The sequence below is a fragment of the Aulonocara sp. 'chitande type north' Nkhata Bay genome, linkage group LG18, assembly GCF_057382095.1.
Source record: "Aulonocara sp. 'chitande type north' Nkhata Bay isolate Kocher_YH1m ecotype deep benthic linkage group LG18, A_spYH_male_GT1.1, whole genome shotgun sequence".
Classification (NCBI taxonomy): Eukaryota; Metazoa; Chordata; class Actinopteri; order Cichliformes; family Cichlidae; genus Aulonocara; species Aulonocara sp. 'chitande type north' Nkhata Bay.
In genome coordinates, this window is record NC_141361.1 from 38,960,160 (window position 1) to 38,980,313 (window position 20,154).

The 20,154-nt window shown below is 44.0% G+C and overlaps 1 protein-coding gene across 1 annotated transcript; it reads right to left on the reverse strand.

The window, feature by feature from the left end:
• Nucleotides 1-73: 73 nt before the first annotated feature.
• LOC147309157 (tissue factor-like) lies at nucleotides 74-14,406 on the reverse strand. Its single transcript, XM_086273510.1, has 7 exons — nucleotides 14,220-14,406; nucleotides 12,887-13,001; nucleotides 5,027-5,116; nucleotides 4,104-4,195; nucleotides 3,553-3,731; nucleotides 2,867-3,032; nucleotides 74-1,315 (listed from the first exon to the last, which is right to left on the reverse strand). Exons 1-7 carry the CDS (start codon nucleotides 14,284-14,286, stop codon nucleotides 1,179-1,181), a joined length of 846 nt encoding a protein of 281 aa, XP_086129636.1. The 5' UTR covers nucleotides 14,287-14,406; the 3' UTR covers nucleotides 74-1,178.
• Nucleotides 14,407-20,154: the final 5,748 nt, after the last annotated feature.

Genomic DNA, 20,154 nt, shown 5'->3' on the forward strand with positions numbered 1-20,154 from the left:
GAAGTATGAAATTGATGTTTCTGCTACATTTGGGATCTGAGTGATCAATGAAAACAACAAGATGAGATAAAAGTAGTAAAGTAATCTTCAGCTTTTATTTAACACTATTTATATACAAATAGAATAATCCATGGACCTTTTGTCTCCCCCCACTCGTGAGAAAATAGCTGCTAAATAATCCACTGTGTTCACTAACTACCAGTGGTGATTTATAAGACCTGGACATTCAAATTTGAAACATAATGGGTCAAAAAGAAGAAAAAGGCAAAAGATTTGGCTCAGACACACAAATATGTTGGAAAGTCTTCCTAAGTAACCCCTGACAAAACAGCACATCAAGCTGATGCAGATATGACATCAAAACGAACTTGCAACAGCTTCAATTACCAGCTGTTCGTCCATCTTCTTCTACTTAACCATTTCAGGGTCACAGTGGGCAAGAGCCTAACCAAGGTGTAAGGTTTTGCAAGGAGAAATGAGAGACAGACAACTATTCACACGTATGGGCAATTTAGATTCACGAAACTTAACCCCAATAACTGCATGTCTTTAAACTGTGGAAGGAAGCCAGAGTACCCAGAGAGAACCCACGCAGACATGACGTGAAAGGACAGGCTCCAGCCAGGATGCTGGATTTAAACCCAGGTGCTAACCACCCAACCACTGTGCTGCACATTTACCAAAATATTTGTCAAACTGTTTGCTTTTTCTATAATCTTGAACCATTTAAACGTTTTTTACAAATGAAGATTACAGATAAACTGTGATTGTGACTTAATGATATATTTCAGTTACTTTAGAAAAAGAAATGTTGTTTAATGAAAATTACTCTACAGCCAATGAGCTCCATGCAAACGCATGGGTTGGACGCAGGTTCCGCCAGAAGACAAGCTAATAAATGATGCCGTACTTCAGGCATGAACATTCTAATAATCCAGTCATTTAGACACAAATCACGACTTTGCTGTAGCAGACTGGTTTTGGTTACTGTTTTCCTGATGTACCCGATGATCACACAAATGAAAGGACAAACACTGGTGAATGTGAAAGACCAAATTCTTGATGAAGTCTTTCACTTTCAGTGTCAACTAAATAAAGAACTTGAATATGAAATACAGAAATAATACCCATAATACAGTGTAAACTTGGTTTCAGAGAGCAAACTTAACCCAAGCACTTTACACTGGTGCTGATGACTGAGACGTTTGCAGAGTTTTGTTTCTCTGGCGACAGCAGAGGACGGTCACCGTGACGATGACGATGAGGACTGTTAACATGATGAAGCCTACACCAACCCATGCTCCAACACTCAAATCTGCAGAAAGAACGAGGGTCACTGTTAAATAGACTGGTTCTACCTGAGCACTCAAAGTGCTTTATACAACATGCCTCATTCACACACAGACACACACACACACACACACAGAGAGAGAGAGAGGGGGAGATCATTACAGTTTTTTACAGACGCTAGGACACATGTCCCAATACTTAGGTCACTTTTGCAAAACTCTTCACACAATCCTTCTAACTGACCGTCAGCTTGGCAAAGCAGTTCATTTCACATTCAAAATGCACTACAACTACCAAAACACTTCATTCAGGTCTCAAATAAACTCATTCTTCCAGAACACTAGCAAAGGTTGACAGCCGACAAACACACTTTGTCACCCACAAAACAATGACCTGAAAAACACTAACAACATGTAGCATTACACAGTGTTTCCTTGTGTAAAACAAGGACACATCTCTGTTTATAATTTCAATATATGTTACTGGAATGGATCAGACATCATGCAGAATTCGTTAATATTTGTTTATGTATTTTTATTTTTTTGCACTAAGTAATCCCAAAATACAAGAATTTGTATACACACCATCCACTGATACACATACAATAGCAATGCTAATCTACTCGGTCTTCTCCATTTGGCCACAGGTTCTCATCCACATCAGATCTTATGTCATCTAGGGCAACACACCTAGGAAAGAATCTTCTGGCTGCCAGAATTGAAGGAGTTGAAAAATTGAAGGAGTAACACCTGTGCAGATGTTCATCTACAATGGGAATCAGCTGTGGCTGGTTAAACTGCATTTTTAGATTTAAAATATGTTTCAATAAAATATTGCTGTTGGATTTTGCTGTCTTTTCAAGTTTTGCATTGTGTTATTGTTTTGGCCATAAGTTTAACAGTTTTGAAAACAGTATGTAAGCACATGCAAAATGTCCTGTACGTACAAAGATTTTTGGCAGTTGTTGTGTCTGAGTGAGAAGATAATTCATGAAATTTGAGAGATGTAGTCATTGAATGCATTTTGTGCCAAAACAATGATAACTGGTCCTCAGTTTAGCCCACATAGACTTAGGTCATAGTTTTGCAAACGTGACCTAAGTATTGAGAAATGTGTCCTAGCGTCTGTAAAAAACTGTAAATCACATCCTGTCAGCCAGTCCCTTATGTCTGAGAAAGTTGTCACAGTGGATGACTCCACATATTTGGCACAGATGTTCAGTGCCCTCCTATTTATACAGCACTCGGAGTACACTAGCTTATGACCCACTGAGGCTGGGTGTGCCTCCTCCTAATCGTGAGCTGTTGATTTTTCACATAAGGCTCCAAGTGTTAACCACGATACTATGAAGCCAATGGAATCAAATCAAATCTGACAAAATACCAAATTAAGGTGTCTTAATTTCCAGCAGGGGGCAGCACTCTCCCTCTAATGCTGATATACACTGGTTGTTTATTACTCTGGTCTTGAGTACTTAAAGAGGAAGAAGCTGCAATTGAAACAACTAATAACAAATTTCAGTATGTATTCACCAAAGCTGAAATAGTTTACAGAGTTGCATGTAGAATATGTGTACCTTGCAGATTGTCCTGGGAACTTTCTGTGCACTGCTGCATGCTCCAGGATCCCTGCTGAGTGGCTTTGGGTCTGGATCTGATGAACGTTGCCACCATGAAGCAGTAACTCTCTCCTTTATCCAGCCCCGGTATCACTTTCATACTTGAGTTTGATATCTCATCTCTCTAAGGGGTAACAGCAGGACAGATTACTGTCATTCATCTGTAAACATTTAACCAACTAACCAAGCAGACATTTGGATGTTTGGGTCAAGTCTTCATTTGACTGATCGTAAGACCAGGCCCAGCAGAAAACAGCTAGCCTACACACACAAATGCCACATTGTTGTTCTTTATTTCAAATTCTTAGAGCTGCAGTTCTGGATTTTTAGAAGATGTCCAATTACATTGGTAATACTGACCAGTGTTGAATGAAACTAGCCATAGGCCCTAAATCTAAAGGCCCAGATGAACTTGTTACTAACTAACTAACTAACTAACCCACCCACTGTGTGGGTGCCTATAGAATGGGCTGACCACACTAAGCAGAGAGGGACCCATAGTAAGGCCCATTGCTAGCCCATATTCTTCGTGTGAGCAAGCCTAACGTGGAGCACTAACAGAATTACATGAAAAAGGTGTAATTTTTTCAGTTTAACAACATAATTTGCAGCTCATTTCACTTTTAGCGTTAACATCAGATTACCTTTCCTGTGCTTCCAGACTTGTAGTAGCGGATCTTATAATTAAGATCTTTTTTGAAAATGTCTCTGATGCTGAGCTGCTTCCCACGATCATAAATGGAGGTTAAAGGATCAGTGATGTTCACTATTACTCTTCTGTCATCCAATGGCGCCACAGTGAAACTCACAGCACTGATGTTACCTGGGGACAGGACCAACCAACAGTTATGCTGAGACTGCCTGCAAAGGTTTATTCATGCGCTAAAAGTCAGTTCAGTTAGTTTACAACATCATTACTAGAGCGAGTGAGTTTTTGAGTGGATGGGTGCTCTACTAAACATTATGCAGAATGCCTGATTGGTGCAGGTATGGTAGCCTTGACATTATGGGCTCAGCCACAACAGGGATCAGGATGCATGGATGACCTGATCAGGTCCAGGCTTTGATTGACATTAAGCTGTGAAGGCTAAGGGTGTGTGTGTGTGTGTGTGTGTGTGTGTGTGTGTGTGTGTGTGTGTGTGTGTGTGTGTGTGTGTGTGTGTGTGTGTGTGTGTGTGTGTCATATATAACCTACTCTCTCTATAGGGATTGAACCTGGAAGATTGAGTGTGAGGGAGTTCATAGTCCATGTCCATGATTTCTGTTTGAACATCAGCAAAGTAGGCCCTGTGAAATAGGGACACAAAGAATACATATGCTTTGGAGGCACATTCATCTGCACTTATATAACACATTACGAGTCAAACGTTTGGACACACCTTCTCATTTAGTCATTTTTCTTTATTTTCATGACTATTTACATTGTAGATTCTCACTGAAGGCATCAAAACTATGAATGAACACATATAGAGTTATGTAGTAAACAACAAAGTGTGAAACAACTCAAAAAATGTATTTTAAATTCTTCAAAGTAGCCGCCCTTTGCCTTGATTACTGCTTCGCACACGCTTGTCATTCTGTCGATGAGCTTCGTAAGGTCGTCACCTGAAATGGTTTTCCAACAGGCTTGAAGGAGGAGATGATGAGAACTTGTTGACCTCATTCTGCCAACCTGATTTCTGCACAACACAACTGATGGTCCCAATCCCATAAAAACGGCAAGAAATTCCACAAATTACTCCTGACAAGTCACACCTGTGAAGCGAAACCATTTCAGGCGACTACATCATGAAGCTCACCGAGAGAAGGCCGAGGGTTTGCAGCTCTGTCAACAAAGCAAAAGGGTATTTATCAATGTTTTTTTTCTTGCTACATAATTCCATATATGTTGCTTCATATGATTTAATGTCTTCAATTTGTAAAGTAAAGATAAAGAAAAACAATTAAATGAGAAGGTGTGTCCAAACGTTTGACTGGTAGTGTACATATAACTTTTCTTGAGTAAAATCACAGAGCACAAATATTGCTGACAATAAGAAAAAAATCAAAAGTAAAAGTATAAAGTAAGCTCGATGTAAACCTACCAGATGTGTTTAAGGGTGATGGAAGTGTTCTTACCTATCCGAGGCCTTGAGGGACTGAGTCAGGTCACATTCTGATGCTGATATTTGGATACAATTAGGACTTTCTTCCCAGTCAGCATCTTCACTGCAAGTCACACGGCAGTTACTGACATGCGCTTATGAAAACAGTTTTTAAAACTCAATGGAAATGTTCCGCTTGACATGTCTGGATTGTGTTGTTTTTTGGCAAGCAAATATTTCCTCCTGTACACATAGTCATGATATATGCAAGCAATACATCGAGGTTAATTCACTTTTTCAGTTATGTATTTGAATCACTCTATCACTGTGACTGCCTGCCTGTAGGTGTGAACTCTTTCTTTAGGTTCTAGGTGTTCTTCCTCGATGACAGATGCAGGACACTTGAAATATTTAGTCTTCCCAGCTCATGGGGCTCTCTGGCTCTCCCTCGCCACCTTGACTTCCCATTGAACCCCATGAGTTGTATGATCTTGTTAAAGATGTTCATTAGAAACTAACATAGTGTTGTGTCAGTTTAGGACCAAAGCTGGGAAGGCTCGTAAAGAATTGACCAGGTAATCCACGGGACAACTGCTGCCTAAGCGGAAACCGTTAGCTGCCCCACATGTGTCAGGAGTATTGGAACGGCTGAGACGCATTTTCTCTCAAACTTAAATGTGCTGTGGGCCACTGCGGGCACTGTCATCTCATTGGAGGGCCACTTTAGTGTTCAAGTAGTACAAAAAACCCAAACAAACAAGAAAACACAAACATTTCCATTTTTTTTTTAATTTCAAATATTGTATAACAAGGTAAAACTGCAAATGTTTTCCCCTCACTCTTAACTAACCGAAGCCTTTCATTGAACTACCAAATAGACACACTGGTACTCTCTCTCTCTTGCGTTATATTTCTTCATGTCAATATATGGGCCAGAAGTAGGGGTGACGTGGGCCACAAGTGGCTCTATGGCTTTCAAACCCCAAAACATACTGCGCCAACAATTGGTCCGCCCCAACGATCTGGTCCCACAGCTCAAACAGAGTAATCTAGTGTTCACCAAACCTGTTCAAAGGGCCACAGGCCCAGAAGCAACCTCCGACGGGCCCTGCCTGCGGCAGAAACGCAGAGTAAAACAAATAAACCACACAGCTGGCGAGATAATCTTTGAGAAGATTTCAGCTTTTTTTGAGGACAGTGGTAATGAAGCATGTCTGTATGCTTGTAAATGGGCTGGTTCTTATATAGCACTTTTCCACTCTCACTGAGCACTCAAAGCGCTTTACACAACTTGTGCATTCACCCAGTCACACAAGCACTTTATCTAAGGTTTTAGTGCTTGTATCACTCCGATGGATGCATCGGAGGGCAACATGGGGTTAATATCTTGCCCCAGGATATTTGGTATGTAGACTGGAGGAGCCTGGGATCGAACCACCACCCTTCTGGTGAGTAGATCATCATGGCTTCATCCATGGCAGGAAAAGTGAGTGGTTTGGCTGCTGCACCTCAAACCTTTATTGCATTGTGCAGCAGATGGTGTTGTGCGCAAAACTAAGCACAGAGCTCAAAACAACAATGGACAGTGTGATGGCTACAATTGATTAAAGCCTCCAGCACTGCTTATTCCACATGCTGCTCTCAGAAATGTCTGCTGAGCACCATGACCTGTTATTGCACAATGATGTCAGGTGGCTGTCCAAAGGCAGTGCACTGGAGTATTTCTGTGATCTCAAAGAGGAGAGCACAACTTTCCTCTGCAACAGCAGGCAAAAAAACAGCAGAAACACATTTGAACTGCATGAGGACAACAGCTTCATGGCCAGTGTCTGCTTTCTGAGCGACATATTCAAAACATGAATGACCTCAATGTGGGACTACAAGGCAGAGGCAAAACTGACACTGAGCTTGTGGAACAGATGCGTGCACTCCAAGCCAAGCCGAACCTTTCACCACCGACTTGAGCACAGGCCGGTTGCTGCATTTTCCAGGGCTCTGCAAAAGCATCTCATCTGCGGCACAAGTCATGGATGTGATGACTGATTTCACTGCGAGGTTGAAAGAGAAGTTTTCTGGTCGATTGGATGGACTTGCTCTACGCACAAAGGTGATGAGTTTTGCCAGAGACCTATTTAGTGTTTTAACAGAAGGGCCAAACAAAACAAATGTCAGGTTACTGTAGACTTGTGTACTGTTGATTTAAAACAAACCTGCATTCCCTCAGTGTGCAGCAGTAAATGTTGTATTCATATGTGTTACTGCTATGGGTTTGTGCACTGACAGCTTTGATAGGATTGATTGTTCTTTTTAAATTCTGTTAAATGCACTTTAAGATGTGTCCGGGTCACATAAGTATGAACTTTATTTTGAAAGGGAATTGTCCAAATATTTTTTATTTTTTTATTTCAAATGTGAATAAAAAAAGTGTTGCTACTAGCGCAGGCTCTCTTCAGCTATAGCTCATTTATATGTTTTTTCATGTGCATGTGTGAAATGTCACAAGATTTAAAAGGGAAAAAATAATAAACAACTTTTTTTCAATACATTTGTGTTGGTTTGAAACTTATCGTGATCTGCTGCTGACTGGCTGCTAAACAATATCTGGCCCAGATATATTCCTTGGTTTTAAAATCTGGTCCAACTAACTTTATAGCCGTGGTGTACACTGTTGTGCCAGGAGGATTGCCGTGATTTACACACTGTGGGAAACCAAAAAACATCTGGATCCATTTCAGTTCGCATACCCGTCAAACTGCTTGACCGATAATGCATTTTCAACTGCCCTTCACTCAGCCCTCACACACCTGGACACGAGAGACTCATGTATCAGAATGCTGTTCATAGACTTCAGTTCAACATTCAACAGGATCATTCCACAGGAGCTCAGACGTGAACTGGATCAGCTGGGGATCAGCACCTCGCTCTGTAACTAGTTGCTGGATTTCCTGACAGGAAGAGGCGATCGTGGCTCAAGAGTTGGGTATTCGTCTTGTAATCGGAAGATTGCGCCAGCTCGGACAGTCTCGGTCATTGTGTCCTTGGGCAAGACACTTTACCCTACTTGCCTACTGGTGTTGGCCAGAGGGGCCGATGGTGCAATATAGCAGCCTCGCTTCTGTCAGTCTGCCCCAGGGCAGCTGTAGCTACAACTGTAGCTGTCTCCACCAGTGTATGAATGCGAGAGTGAATGAATAGTGGCATTGTAAAGCGCTTCGAGGGTCTCAAAAGTGCTATATAAATGGAATCTATTATTATTATTATTATTATTATTATTATTATTAAGACAGCAGGCAGTACGGGTCAGCAGCAACACCTCCAGCATACGAACGCTGAATACGGGTAATGGAATACATCCAGCAACCAAGCTGCTCTCAGCGTCAAAGACTCCAACCTAAAGAAACACTTCAGTGTCTTCGATGTACTATTGCTGTGATTTATTACTATTAATGAAGGCTGCATTACAACCTGCTAGCTGCAAATAATCACGTGCAGCTCTGAAAGAAGACAGAAAGAAAACATATTACTAATAAAGAAATAATTTTCTATACAAGATCACTGCAAAAAGTGCAGCCTCACCTAATGTCCCCCCTACTGTTGCTCATTTTATATTAAGATTTAGAAATCTAGTTGGTGTTACTTTCAGAACTGCTCGTGATCACTTGCAGCTAGCAGGTTGTTAATGCTGTCCATCAAGTCTAACAGTCTGCAGTCTATGTGTCATGACCCCACGGTGTTCAGCAAACTGGACCTGCGAAACGCTTACCACCTGGTGAGGATCCGGGAGGGAGATGAGTGGAAGACCGCTTTCAACACTCATATCGGACACTATGAGTATCTCGTCATGCCCTTTGGCTTAACCAATGCGCCCGCGGTCTTCCAGGCCCTTGTTAACGATGTTCTGAGGGATTTTATTAATCGATGTGCTTTTGTGTACCTTGATGATATTCTCATTTTCTCTAAGTCCCAGGCGGAGCACGAGAGTCACGTGAGGCAGAACCGGTTGTTCGTGAAAGCGGAGAAATGTGAATTTCACGTTGACACGGTGGCCTTCCTTGGCTATATCATCTCTCAGGGGGATCTCAAACCTGACCCCGAGAAGGTCCGGGCCGTGGTGGACTGGCCTCAACCGCCGAACCGCCAGCAACTCCGACGGTTCCTAGGATTCGCCAACTTCCACCGACGCTTCATAAAGGACTACAGTAAGATCGCCTCACCTCTCACTGCGCTTACCTCTCCCAAAGTTCCTTTTCAGTGGGACCTCTCTGCTCAGGAGGCCTTTTCCCTACTAAAGGAGAAGTTCACTACCGCCCCCATCCTCCGTCAGCCCAACCTCAGGCAACCGTTCGTGGTGGAGGTGGATGCTTCGGACTCTGGAGTGGGAGCAGTTCTGTCTCAACGATTTGAAGGTACGCTCCATCCCTGTGCATTCTTTTCTCGTCGTCTCTCACCCGCAGAACAGAACTACGGCATCGGTGATTGGGAGCTGCTAGCGGTCAAACTGGCCCTGGAGGAGTGGAGGCACTGGCTTGAGGGCGCGGAACACCCGTTCATCGTGTGGACCGACCATAAGAACCTTGAGTACATCCGGTCCGCCAAACGCCTAAATTCACGACAAGCCAGGTGGGCCCTCTTCTTCACAAGATTCAATTTCACCATCACTTACAGACCAGGGTCGCGCAACGTGAAGCCCGATGCACTCTCCCGTCAGTTTTCCAGTACGGAAGGAGACTCCGATCCAGAACCGATTCTTCCAGCTACCTGTGTTATTGGAGCTGTCACATGGGAGATCGAAGCTCTCGTGCGCGAGGCCCAGGATACTGACCCCGACCCGGGGACGGGCCCCCTGGTCGGTTGTTTGTCCCTGCTGCTGTCCGACCTCAGGTACTCCACTGGAGCCCGCCGCACCATCACCTTCCTCCAGCGGTTTTTCTGGTGGCCCACCTTGGACAAGGACGCCAGGGAGTACGTTATGGCGTGCGCCACGTGTGCCCGGAACAAACGTCCCAACCGACCACCCGCCGGGCTTCTTCAACCACTCCCCACGCCAGGACGGCCATGGTCTCACATAGCGCTGGACTTCGTTACGGGGCTCCCACCGTCATCCGGTAACACCACCATCCTCACTATTGTTGACCGTTTTTCTAAGTCGGCTCATTTCATTGCCCTCCCCAAGCTCCCTACAGCCCTGGAGACCGCCCAGCTGCTCACCACCCACGTCTTCCGGCTTCATGGCATTCCGATGGACATCGTTTCCGACCGGGGACCCCAATTTACCTCTCGGGTTTGGAAGGAGTTCTGCATGCAGATCGGCGCCGCGGTCAGTCTCACTTCGGGCTTCCACCCTCAGAGCAATGGACAGGCCGAGCGTACCAACCAAGAGCTCGAAGCGGCACTCCGCTGTGTCGTCTCTCTCAACCAGGCCACTTGGAGCGAGCAGCTCCCCTGGATCCCCTGCCTGACCTCTTCAGCCACTGGACTGTCGCCGTTCGAAGCCTCATTGGGCTACCAACCACCCCTGTTCCCGGCCGTGGAGGGTGAGAATGCCGTCCCATCAGTACAACATCATTTCCGCAGGTGCCGCCGGGCCTGGCGGTCCACCCGAGCCGCTCTGCTGCGGACGGCGGAGCGCAATAAAGAGATCGCTGACCGCCACCGGATCCCTGCGCCTGCCTATACAGTTGGGCAACAGGTATGGCTCTCCTCACGCTTTGTTCCCCTTCGTGCAGAGTCGAAGAAACTTTCCCCGGCCTTCATCGGTCCGTTCGAGATTGAGGCCCTGGTCAATCCGGTATCCGTCCGTCTGAAGCTGCCTCGCAATATGCGTATCCATAATGTTTTCCATGTCTCCCAGGTCAAGCCCGTGCTCTCCAGCCCGTTGTGCCCTCCTTCTGGGCCCCCTCCGCCCGCCCGGCTCGTGGATGGGCAGGAAGTGTTTAACATCACCCGCGTTATGGACTCTCGGCGGCGGGGGCGGGGCGTCCAGTACCTGGTGGACTGGGAGGGCTACGGGCCAGAGGAACGTTCCTGGGTGCCCCGGTTGGCGGTTCTGGCTCCTGGTCTGCTCCGCGAGTTTCACCGGCGGCATCCGGGTAAGCCGGGTGGGTCGCCGAGGGGCTCCCGTTGAGGGGGGGGTACTGTCATGACCCTGTGCCTTCTCGGCTGACTCTGTATGGCTACAAGTGTTTTTGTTGTGCTGCATCTCTCTCTCTCCCCTGCACTGCGCTCTACCGGGGCGGAGTCATGACGGCTCCAGCCCCTGGCTCGGACACCTGCAAGCAATCATCTCACTCACTTCTTAAGGCGGCTGCTGAGAGTGCTTCCTCGCTGGATTATTGTGTAACACTCGTCAGTGTCATCACCTATCTGAGCCTTTTTCTGAGTTTCTGTCGTGCCACTACTTACCTGCCTTTCCTCTCTGTGCCAGGATTCTCGCCAGCCTGAGGACCGCCGTTGGTGAGCTAAAGCCGGAGTCCGAGCTACCTGAGCTTCAGTGGATTTTGTACATAGCCCTCTTCTTCCCGTGCCTGTGCTTCCCGGAGACCCTCTTCCTGTGCCCCCTCACCTGTATATATTCGCACCTGGTGTCTGTGTGTGTAAATAAAACGTGAACTTTAGTGACGGTCTGACTCCGAGTCCCTCCTGAGCCTGACACTATGAACTAACCAATGGTAGCTCGGTGGCGAGTAGCCTTCAAATTTAAATTCAAAATGTATTTGTGTAGCACATTTAAACTGGGTTGACCGAAGTGCTTCACAATCGGCTAAAAACAAGAGAAAACAACAGAGAAACACAGATAAACAAGAAGACAGTGAATTAACAATACAAACATAAAACAGGCCTGATGGTACTCATACTGAACTCAAATTAAAAGCCAAAGTAAAGACGTGAGTTTTAAGACGCAATTTAAAAGACTGAATAGACTCTACAGTACGAATCTCCTCTGGCAGATTCTTCCAGAGTCTGGGCGCTGCTGCTGCGAAGGCCCGATCTCAAACGAGCCCTCGGTTGTGCTAAGAGCATCTGGCTAGATGATCTCAGTGCTCTTTTGGGGTCATACATGTTGAGGAGTTTGTTTAAATAACTAGGCGCCATATTATTTAAAACTTTAAGAGTAAGTACTCTTAAAATCAACACGATATTTTACAGGGAGCCAGTGTACATCTGCTGAAACTGGAGTGATGTGTTCATACATTCTAACAGCTGTTAAAAGACGTTCAGTAATAGTAATAAATCACAGAGCAGTAGGATAAATAGCACGAGAATATATCAAATAATCACACTGAGTAACTTAACAGAATACATTACAAACTACATTTTGGGTCAATGTACTCTGTAATCTGTAGTGGAATTTTAAAAGTAACCTTCCCAACACTGCTCCCCAAGGATGTGTTGAGCCCACTTCTCTTCACTCTGCTGACCCACGACTGCACATCATCACACAGCCTCTTCATCTAATTTGCAGACAACACAGGTAGGTCACATCAGCGACAACGATGAGACCTACTACCGGCGTTAAGTTACTAAAAGAGTTAATAGTGGTTTCCCTGAATGTGGAGAAGACTAAGGAGATCATCGTAGACTTCAGGAGAGCTCACACCATGTATGCTCCACTAACCATCAATGGTGCTGCTGTGGAGAGGGCAAGCAGCACCAAGTTCCTGGGTGTGCACATCTCAGAAGGTCTCTCTTGGTCAAAGAAAACAGCCTCACTGGTCGTTTAAGCCCAACAACAACTCTACTTCCTCCACAAACTGAGGAGGAAGAGCCTCAAATTACCCGAAGTTTAAAGGCATCTTTGAGGTTCAAAATGTGTGTGTGTGTGTGTGTGTGTGTGTGTGTGTGTGTGTGTGTGTGTGTGTGTGTGTGTGTGTGTGTGTGTGTGTGTGTGTCTCACCGTGAGAACCTGACAGTGTATGTGTAGTCAGAGGACGTCACACTCCAGCGAAGATGTGTGGTGAAGTCCAGAGACACCCAGTGGACGTCTTGTGCTCTGGGGACTGAGTTCACATCTGTGAATAAAATAAAACATCGTCAGTATTTTCCAGTTTTCCATGACTCCTGCTTCCTGTTTTCGTTGGGTTTTTGTGTTTGTTTTTATTTTACAATAACTGAATTGAATGAAGGATCTTAATGAACCATTTATTTAAGCTGGAGAAAATGATGACAACTCCCTCAACATCTTCATACTCGTAATCAGAACCAAATTAAAGTCTGCGAGTCAGCAAAGGTGGGCACAGGTCCAAAATGAGAGTTTTACATAACAGAAAGTTATACATTTTATAAAATCATAAAGCGAATGCATCTGTTAAAAACTGTAGTGGAAGATTTTGTTTAGTTCAGCATATTTAGAAAATCCCCACATCTGTGCACTGTCATGGAATGGTTAATGAGTACTCCATTACTAATATGTTTTATTCACAGACGCCTTTCAAAACACTCAAGTTTACAATACAAGCAATTCAATTACAAGTCACAGTATGGATCAAATAAAAGTTGGAAGATGTCGTAGAATTAAAAGTCAGTACAACAGAGTTTTCAGACTGAGAGCGAATCAATATTTCAAACATGGTGGTGGGAGAGCTAAAGATGAGGGGCAAATCGGTTCAAGGCTCTGAAGCCCAGAGGGGGTCCGATGAGCAGATGGCATAATGACAGTAAGCGAGAAGGAGGATCTCAGAGTACAGGAAGGAGAGGTGATGCGATGAATATCACATTATTACACAACGGTACGTGTTCCTACCAGACGAAGCTCAGTTTGTCACTGTTTAATTTAAGAAAATTAGCAAACAACCAATATTTAATTTTGCATAAGCAGTCAGTGAGAGCAAAACTTGATGGAAAGCTAGATGCCATCAGAGTAAGAATAAAAATGCAAAAGCAGTTTTCTTTCAAATGTGACCAGAAACCCACGGGACCATCCCACTGCTATTTTCTAAATATTCTAAATTTCTTTCAGATTCTCTGCAATATTTCAGAACATCTGTAATTGTTGGACATTTTACTGCATCATAATACCAAGCATGAAACTTTAAGTCCTGTGTAAGATGCTTAACTCTTCTGTCTGTGTTCTCTATCAGATGAAGTAGAGCCTGCTGTGTTGTAAGGACTAAACTTTGATATGTGATATGCTAAAACTGAAACGAGACATGACACTGGTGTCTAGGTAAAATGTCTAACACCAGTCGCCTCTGTCTGTCTGTCTGCCGATCATGTGCTGTGTGTTTTACCTGCAGTGGTTATGCCGAAGGCAGACAGAGAGAGTCCCAGCCAAAGCAGAGTTTTTACAGTTGCCATGTTAGTACCAGCGTGTCCTTTCTCTGTCCTGATCTGTCCTGATCTGTTAGCTGAAGAGAGCAGAAGGAGCTGAAAAGGATTGGTGCCGCTTCCGTTCAGCTGCACACACAAGGGTAATGGGGTGGGGTATGCTGATCCTTCCCACATGTTTGCCTCAACATTGGGGAATGGGGGAGGAGATGTTCTGAAACAATTTGCTCAATCCGAACTGTTTTCCTTCTTATTCATCCCCTTTACGACGTTTACAGGAATTGGACTGCGATCGTGCAGTGTGCAAACTTTTGCAAAAGAATGCTTATATTTACGTTTAACCTGTCTTATCATGAAGTTCTTCTTTGTGGAAAGGAATTCGCCTGCACCCCACGGTCTGTCTGTTCAATGGTGTTTTTGTGAGTGCACGCAGTTTGATGCCCTGTTGCCTTGACAACTAATAGGCTTTGTGTGAGTGGTTCAGTTTTACTAACTTCTAGGTTGCCGGGAAACTTGTTTCTTTCTAGTTTCACTCAGCAGCAATGCATACAAATACCACACAGTACAAAATAGGATGCATTATTACAATTTTTGCTCAGTCGCTTTGAAACATTTCCCAAAACACTTTTAAAGTTCTCAGCAGTGAAGACATATTTCCATAAACATGTATGAAATACACTGCAGCTCACCCAGAGCCTCAGTTCATATTTTAAAGTCACATGTTTGTGTCAGTGAAAAGGTCACTGCCAACAAAATTAAAGGTTTAGAAATGTTGTAAGAATAATTTCTCATCTTCCAATTTCACAGTCAGGTCCAAAACATTTGCTACAGTATACTTGAGCTTGAAAAAACCTGTTAGGGATGACTGGATGTTATTGCAGCAAATACTTCTCCACACTATGGAACAGGTGAAGAACCAGCAAGTACACATGATTCAGTCCACTGCAGTGGAATTTTTGTGTTGGGCATTCAAAAAGCTCTTGATTCATCAGGACAGAAGGTTTCTTGGCAGGATGAAGGAGATCCTGCCAAGAAACATGAAATGTAGATTGTTCATTTGGTAGAAATGTTAATAATGTATATTATAATTCCAACAAAGCTTCATCTTGGAATATGACTGGCAGCTGTAAGTCTGACAAAATGTCAGCATATTTAAGTGCATATAAATGCATGGTTATCATTTGATGATATTTCATCTATAAAAACATGAATTATTTAATATTTTCGGAAACTTGGGAGAAACTAAGCTATTGAAGTAACCGTGAGGAAGAACTGAGGCTTTTAGTTAGTTAAAAAACTAAAAATAGATCACTTTGTTGTTCTAATGTCGGTTGTACAAATGCAACAAAAAACAAGACATTTATGAGAACTTTTACAGACTCTACCTTCCCTTTGCTCTCCATCCATTAGTCCCTTGGGTGAGCAGAGCAGGGAAAAATGCCAAGGAATGTGGCTGTGAAGAAAACAGTCAGCTCTTTTATATGCTTGTGGGAATTCATGCTTCCCATGATTTCACCTATTTCAGATCATCTAAAAGCCTCACTGGGAGCCAGTAACTATGTGGGAAAAGTTCAGCAGTCGCAGTCATTTCCATGAAACCTTCTGGTATCATGTAAGCACCAGAGTGACAAACGTTGGACCCTCCTCCACATGTACGCAGGAACACACACTTACTCCAAAAACCCACAAGCGTACAAAGTATTTGTCTTTTTTGGTTAGCTTCACTCCAGGATTGTTTTGTGCATTTCACTTTGTCAAGGAAACGATGATGATGTGGATTAAATACTGGAAACAGCTTTACGTGGTAAAGCGTGTGTCGTTTCTTCTAGGATTTCCTGAGTTAACGTGTCGGAGCATCTGCTTTGCTTCTTCTCAGCACTGGTTAATAAACAAAGCATTGCTGTAAACAATGAGAGCCCGGACACATGTTTCTGATCACTGCAGCACCAACACCAGCGCACACATGCAACACGAAATCAGTGTGATGGTGCAGCCAGTCTTGTAAAATTCACTGCTCAACAACCAAGTCAGTGTTTACATCAAGTAAACATAGTGACAGGTCCAAAAGTAGTTGTTTTTCCTTTTTTAAGTGCAGTTTAACAGTAAATGAAGGGTTTAACAAAAGTATTGCATTAACCTTTAAAGAATGAAAACCATTTCTATGCGCAGTTCTCCATTTTCAGAGGCTAAAATGCACCATTAACTGGAAAGTATTTTCCTGGTGTGGTGAGGCCTGCTTCCTCATTACTTCATAACAAATAAAGCAAACACAACATATGCAGTTGATTCCAACTCTGGAATTTGCATCTGGTAACTTTTAAGGCTTTTAATTCTCAATGAGGCCCAGCGAAGACGAAGAGGCCGAAAACCCCAAACAAACTATCAGACAGAGCAAAACCTCTACGTACATACGTACATTGTTAAACGAAGGAATACTTTGGTAAACACAGCAACACTGTCTCTGGTGGGCTCTACAGCCCACAACATACAGTGAGCTCTCAGTCTATTCAATGCAGATTTTGTAAACAGAAAACTACTGTAGAAAAGTGTCTCCAAAGCCTGCCTGCGTAGTCGCAGTGATGCTGTTCTTCTCTTTTTAGAATAATAAACATCCACCCAAGCAAACTCTGAAAATCACCACTAATCCCTTCTGTGCTGTGCTCAGCCAAGTGCTGTCCCGAGAGCTTTAAGTGGTGCCTTAGACTTAATTTGTAGACATAAGACAGAAAGGCTTGACTAACAAAGTGTAATATTTCAGCAGCGTCCTCCCTATGCTGGAATGTTGAAATCTAATGAGTGATAGTCATGTAAGGAATGCCAGTTTCACGGGAGGAGTCAGCATGGTGTTCACAAGGTTGCAAGGAAATTTAATGACTCACCCGGTCACTCTGACACATCTCACTCAAGTACCTGACTCACATCGTAGCAGTGTACATGTCTGCCTGTGCTGTTTGTTCACACCAGGCTGCTTTACGTAGAGTGAACATTCAGGCCTCCTGCTTTGCTGTGTGGAGTCACACAGCTATGATCTCGCAGTCCTAAAATGCCTGTCAGCTGCAACATTCAAATCCCAGCTGGTGTCTTTCTGTTTTCAAAACACGTGTACTCGTTAAATCCATGGAAAATTTGAAATAAAAGGGACAATAAATACAGCACAGTGATGAGTTTATCTCTTAACACTGGGACTGTGTCAAATTAACCAGCATGTTAGCTGCTGCTGCTGCTGCTGCTTCATCAACAGTAGAACCAGCAGTGTTGGGCAAGTTGTTTGGAAAAGTAATTAATTATAGATACTAATTACTTCTTCTTCAAAAAAGTAACTGAGTTAATAACTAAATTACAAGATTCTAAAAGTAATTAATTACTAGGAAAAGTAACTATTGTGCTACTTAAAAAAGCTGTTTAACCCTCTGGGGTCCAGGTCATAATTGCCCATTTTTAACTACTTCTGATGTTTCCTCTACATTTCACCTTTAAAACGATTTTCTTTGCCTTGTTTCGTATTGTGGCGGACCACCAGGTGGCTCCACTCACACCCAAGTTGAAGGGAAGTGCTGGGGTGGAGATTTTGGCGCTTACTATATGTGAAGTTCTGAGAGTCAGTTAATAAAGTTGGAGTGAGACACTGAGACCTCTCCTGTCGTTATTACATACCTCCACAGTATCATCCTTTTCAGCACTACCTCACGTGTCTGAATTTACAGTCATGTTTTCATTTTGACTACAGTATTAACACAACTGATCTAAAATCAGACAAAAAACATAAAATCCAAGTAGAAAAAGTTATTTTTACTGTAACAACCACAAACATGTTTAATGAATCGTATTTCATAACTTTAAATGTAAATATAGTTTGTAAATTTTAAAATCCTGTCACGGTCACCGAGGCAGACCGTGGGGAAGTGGGGAAGGACCCAAACGCTGGACTCTGTGCAGTGAACAGTTTATTTACAGTGCAGAAAAGGACAATAAATCCACATGTGCTCCCTTGACTTCCGTGTCGTGTCTTCTCCCAGAAATCAGTGTCTTTGCACTCCCTGTGCTCGGTGCCCTCCTGTTTCCACGCTCCTCATGGAGTCTTCGCTCCCCCGACGAGCCTCATCAGCAGCAGGTGAGTGGCATGGTCTTCAGGTGTGGCCAGCTCTCCTGCAGGGCCACACCCACCAGGCCTACGGGTGCCTGTCACCCAGCCTACAGGAAACAGCCACACCTGCAGACACACACGCACACATGCCTGCGTATACATACAAATGTGGAACACAGAATGGCAGCACAGTGCAGCAAAAATACAAATAATAATAATAATAACAATAATAATGAGAGTCCACACTGCTCAAGGACCCTGGGTCACTCACACCCACCTGACCTACAGGTCAGTGGCCACTCTTTCAGTGATGAGGATAAGGAGTACAGAGGACTGACTCAAGACTTTGTGGACTGGTGCCAGCTGAACTACCTCCAGATCAACGCCAGTAAAACCAAGGAGCTGGTGGTAGACTTCCGCAGGCACAAGCATTCTCCACTGCAACCACTGAACATCCAGGGTATGGACATTGAGGCTGTGGACAGCTACAGGTACCTTGGTGTTCATCTGAACAACAGACTGGACTGGACTCATAACTCAGACGCCCTCTACAGGAAAGGGCAGAGCAGGCTGTACCTGCTGCGGAGACTCAGGTCGTTTGGAGTGGAGGGCCCACTCCTGAAGACCTTCTATGACTCTGTTGTGGCTTCTGCTATCTTTTATGGTGTGGTCTGCTGGGGCGGCAGCATCTCTGCTGGGGACAGGAAGAGACTGAACAGGGTGATCCGAAGGGCCAGCTCTGTTCTAGGATGCCCTCTGGACCCAGTGGAGGTGGTGAGTGACAGGAGAACGGCGGCTAAGCTGTCATCCCTGATGGACAACGTCTCCCACCCCATGCAGCAGACTGTGACAGCACTGAGCAGCTCCTTCAGTGGGAGAGTGCGGCACCCACGGTGTGGGACGGAGAGATTTCGCAGGTCTTTCCTCCCCACTGCTGTCAGACTCCATAATAAAGACTTTAACTGATCAAACACACACATCCATACATATGCAATAATACTAAGTGCAATAATCCTTTCTGTCATCGTTGTATTTTTACTCAGTTGTATATAGCATTCGTATTCTATTTTTATCTTATTGTATATTTTTATTCTATTTTATTCTACTGTATATAGTATATTATTTTATTCTATTCTGTACAGCTGTGTACTGTATTTATTCTTATTGTATTCTAATTTTTGCGTCATAACTTTTGCACTGTCCACTTCCTGCTGTGACAAAACAAATTTCCCACGTGTGGGACTAATAAAGGTTATCTTATCTTATCTTATCTTATCTTATCTTATGCACATCCTGGACAGGGAGGAACGCTGGTTTGAGCAGGAAGTCAAGGAGGCCATTTACATGAAAAGGGAAAGGCCACCTTTAATTTGAGGAGGGGGGCTAAGGGTACATCTGTCACCATCTTACAATACTGTGATTGTAGCTATTCCCCAACTCTCTGTGAATGGCACTCATGGTCATTGATCAATGGTCTCTGATCAGTGGTTTTTGATTAATGGTTATGAGAAGTTGCATGTTGGTGATCAAGAAACTGATCTCACAGTCCATTGTTCGCTAGTGGTGCTAGTTTGTGCAACTTTTATTGGGCGAAGCAGGGCTTTGTGCAAGGGCGCTGCTAGGATCATCTCAGTGGAAGGGGTTACATGAAGAGGACATGGAAGCTATGGAAACATGGAACCTGTGATGCCCAACTTCTAGACTAACTGCAAAACAACTAGTAACTCAGTGTTCCACCATTTAGAAGACGCATCTGCTATCACAAGTGGAGCTCAATGAGGTACAACACAAATGCTATGGCAAGGGGCAGTCAT